Genomic DNA, 3,405 nt, shown 5'->3' with positions numbered 1-3,405 from the left:
TGTGATGGGGGGCCCTGCAGTAAGTCATAGCCCCGGGGCCCAGTGCGGTCTTAATGCGGCCCTGGGTGTGCTGTATGTGTTTTAATCAAAAGAACAGGCTCATGAGATTCATTCGTTCAGGAGTCGGACATTGTCACTGATTGTGCTGTATGTGTTTGATAAAAGAACTAAAAAGAGTCAGACTACACTGGTTGTGCGGCCGTTTTCGATACACTACAAAGAACTGGAACATAAGAGACCATTCGTTTTAGGGTTGGACTACAGTGTTTGTGCTGTTTGTTTGTTTGTTTTTGACACTAAAAAGAACCGACTCTGTTGAATCTATAGTGCTGGAAACTCTATTTTATTATGGTGTACCATCGGCATTTGGCAAAAGAATTCACAAAGCTTCATTTGCAGGATCAACTACATATAAAAACAATGGAAAAGCGGCACATTGGAATTAGACCCATAATATTTAGCTTAAAGGCTCAAGAACAACTATATTAGCATCCACACCAGCGGACGATACATTTACATAAACACTGTTTAATGCTGCAGTTATGTTGCATGCTGCTTAAAATTCGAGCACTGGAATATTGGGTGTATTCTGAGTGGCTGTCAATGTTTTTATCATTCATTAGCTGGAAAAAAAAAATCTTGTCATTATCGTTGTGGTGTGGACTTTCCCATTCACATATAATTGGAATGATTAATAAAACCGTATAGGTATCATATTATAGTTATAGTTCATGGTGTGAACAGCCCTTAAAAGGACAAATAATTTTTAGGATACATTCTTTTAGGATTTTTAAGGGATGTTTTTAGTAAAAGATGAACAGATGCTTAGTTTGACCTCTGACTGCTCTTACTGTTTGCTAAAGCAATTGAATTGTTTTGTGCGCATTCAGGTTTTTCAGAGCTGCAATAGTGGACAGTAAGATAATCTGCCAGGCTTTCTTTCCAAAGTGCATGTTGCTCTGATTTATCCAAGCACATGGATCTCAGGATCAGTGTTCGGATTTTAATTTGAATATTTTTTGATCCTCCATCCTGTAGGTGGCGCCGTTATCTCTGAACTTAACAATGGGCAGATGGCAGCATATGTGTGTGAGTTGGAACCGGAGAGCTGGATCATGGCATGCCTACTTAGGGGGCAAACTAAAGATTGAAGGAAGTGACCTGGCAACCCGTCACAGCATCCGACCGGGAGGAACTCTCATACTTGGCCAAGAACAGGTACGTCAGATTTTGGCCATTGTAACTGGTTGCCAGACGGTGGTAGCTCAAGATGAGCAGCATTTGGTATTCACACAGCATGGAAAAGTTACCATCAACACAAACCAAATCCGAAACACGCCTTTTTGTTTATCCTTTCCTTTACCTTTCCCTGCCCTCTTCATCCCTCTCTCGTGAAACTCCAGTGCACTTATCCTTTCATTAGACCTAGTGAGCTTAAAGTCGTCCTATGTTTCATGTTGTTTTATTTAGTCTGAGGTTGTGCTTTTAAGCTATGGACTGACTATGATAAACAAAATTATAAGGAAAACCATGTTTCCAGAGCTGTTTCATTTGGTAAGTGAATTTTCTGGGAATTCTCTGAGCTGGTTCGTACTACATTGCTGTATCACTGGCTGATTTGAGCTTATCTAATACATCTGTGGATGTTTCTGGGACCATTTTTTAAAATTAATATTGGAATATAAGACACTTAAAATGACACATTAAAATGTTGCATCACATTTTTAAGAAGCTGTAATGTTTTAATATCACTGGAGCCGAAATGAAAAAGATTCCACTATTTCAGAAACCGTCAAATGTGCTTTTGTTGTTTTTATCATTGTTTGAGTTTAAATGTAATTTTGGACAATCATTCTTGTGGCACAATATATATTTCACACTAACACTGATTTAGTTTTTTTTTTTTTTTTTTTTTTTTTTTAGAAAGTAATGGTGCAATGATTGCTTAAAGTTAACTGTCTTAAAGTTAGTCAATATCTGGATGCAATGAAATTCCAACTACAAAGTCATCAGTTTTTGTTTTTCTTTAAAATAGAATTTAAATAGCTTTCATAATAAAAATAAATAAATAAAAATAAAATGGAGTTTTACTAAAAAATTCAGATCTAAGCCACCCATTGATTTCAATGAATAATGAGATTTTTTAATATGATTTTTTTACATTACAAAAAATGTTATATGATTTTTATAATTTGCTGCACAGTCTGAATACATTGTTGAAAGGAATTTGGCATTTTCACACAGAAACTACAAGTAAATTTCACAAACAATTCCAAAGAAACGGCAAAGTAACAACTGTTTATTTAAGCAAGACACTGAATTGAACGTGAAATTTTGAAGTAGAAAAACAGAAATAGTGTGTTATTGTAAAACATACTCCAGTAATCTTTGTTTTATTTACAATTTTGGAAAAAAAAAAAATGTACAGTGTATTTCCTGTCTCCTGCAGAGCTCAATGGGTGGTCTTCGTTTCGAAGCGTCGCGGTCTATGGTGGGAGAGCTGTCTGATTTTAACATTTGGGACCGGCCGCTTTCACACACAGAGCTCTCTGCTCTTGCCCACTGCAGCACGGGGATGCTGGGTAATGTAGTCCCGTGGACCAGCCGTGAGGTGGAGGTTTTCAGAGGTGTCACCAAGCAACTGGCTGATCATTGCGAGCATCGCACCGGCGCCAGGCAGTGATGGGCTCTTGAGGGCTCGTTTAAGGGTCAGAGAGTCAAAGACGGTGTTTAGAGATGGCAAAGAAACACCATGCCATGGTTATGGTCTTTTCTTTAAGGCAAAGTTTTTTGTTAGCGGTGTTTGCTAAAACATGCCTTGCCTAACTATCATTACTGTTCAGGGTTAGTGATTTGAACAAACCCCTAACCCTAAGTATTAAACAACAGCGCATAAGTCGTCCCACACTGTTTTATGCTACGAACAAGAATGATACCTCAAATAATGCAGCTTGTTGAGGAGAAGTGTGCTCTTATTTTTCTAAGCAATCAAACCTGTGATTTTAACTTGGCAGATGATAAAATGGGTGCAAATATTCTAGATTTAAAGGGATAGTTCAGCCAAAAGTGAAAATTCTGTCATCATTTACTCACCCTCAAGTTGTTCCAAACCTGTATGAGTTTCTTTTTTCTGTTGAGCACAAAAGATGATATTTCGAAAAATATATGTAACCAAACAGTTGCTGGAAGCCATTGACTTTCATAGTATTTTTTTTCTCTCTATACTATGGAAGTCAGTGGCTACCAGCAACTGTGGTTACCAACATTCTTCAAAATATCTTCTTGTGCTCAAAGGAAGAAAGAAACTCGTACAGGTTTGGAACAACACAAGGGTGAGTAAATGATTACAGAATTTTCACTTTTGGCTGAACTATCCCTTTAAGTTGTGGTCACATTTACCATTGT

General features: G+C 37.5%; 1 protein-coding gene across 1 annotated transcript in view; it reads left to right on the top strand.

Moving 5' to 3' along the window:
* Positions 1-3,081, top strand: part of LOC107690737 (neuronal pentraxin-2-like) — a 12,183-nt gene extending 9,102 nt beyond the window's left edge. The window contains exons 4-5 of the mRNA XM_016489145.1: positions 1,039-1,218; positions 2,450-3,081. Of these exons, the coding sequence (XP_016344631.1) occupies positions 1,039-1,218; positions 2,450-2,683 (414 nt within the window). The 3' untranslated portion in view covers positions 2,684-3,081. The remainder of the gene's footprint in view (positions 1-1,038; positions 1,219-2,449) is intronic.
* Positions 3,082-3,405: the final 324 nt, after the last annotated feature.

The sequence above is a fragment of the Sinocyclocheilus anshuiensis genome, unplaced genomic scaffold, assembly GCF_001515605.1.
Source record: "Sinocyclocheilus anshuiensis isolate Anshui unplaced genomic scaffold, SAMN03320099.WGS_v1.1 scaffold2556, whole genome shotgun sequence".
NCBI classification, from domain to species: Eukaryota; Metazoa; Chordata; class Actinopteri; order Cypriniformes; family Cyprinidae; genus Sinocyclocheilus; species Sinocyclocheilus anshuiensis.
Note: the sequence above shows the minus strand (reverse complement) of the source record. Positions and strands in the feature narration are given on the sequence as shown.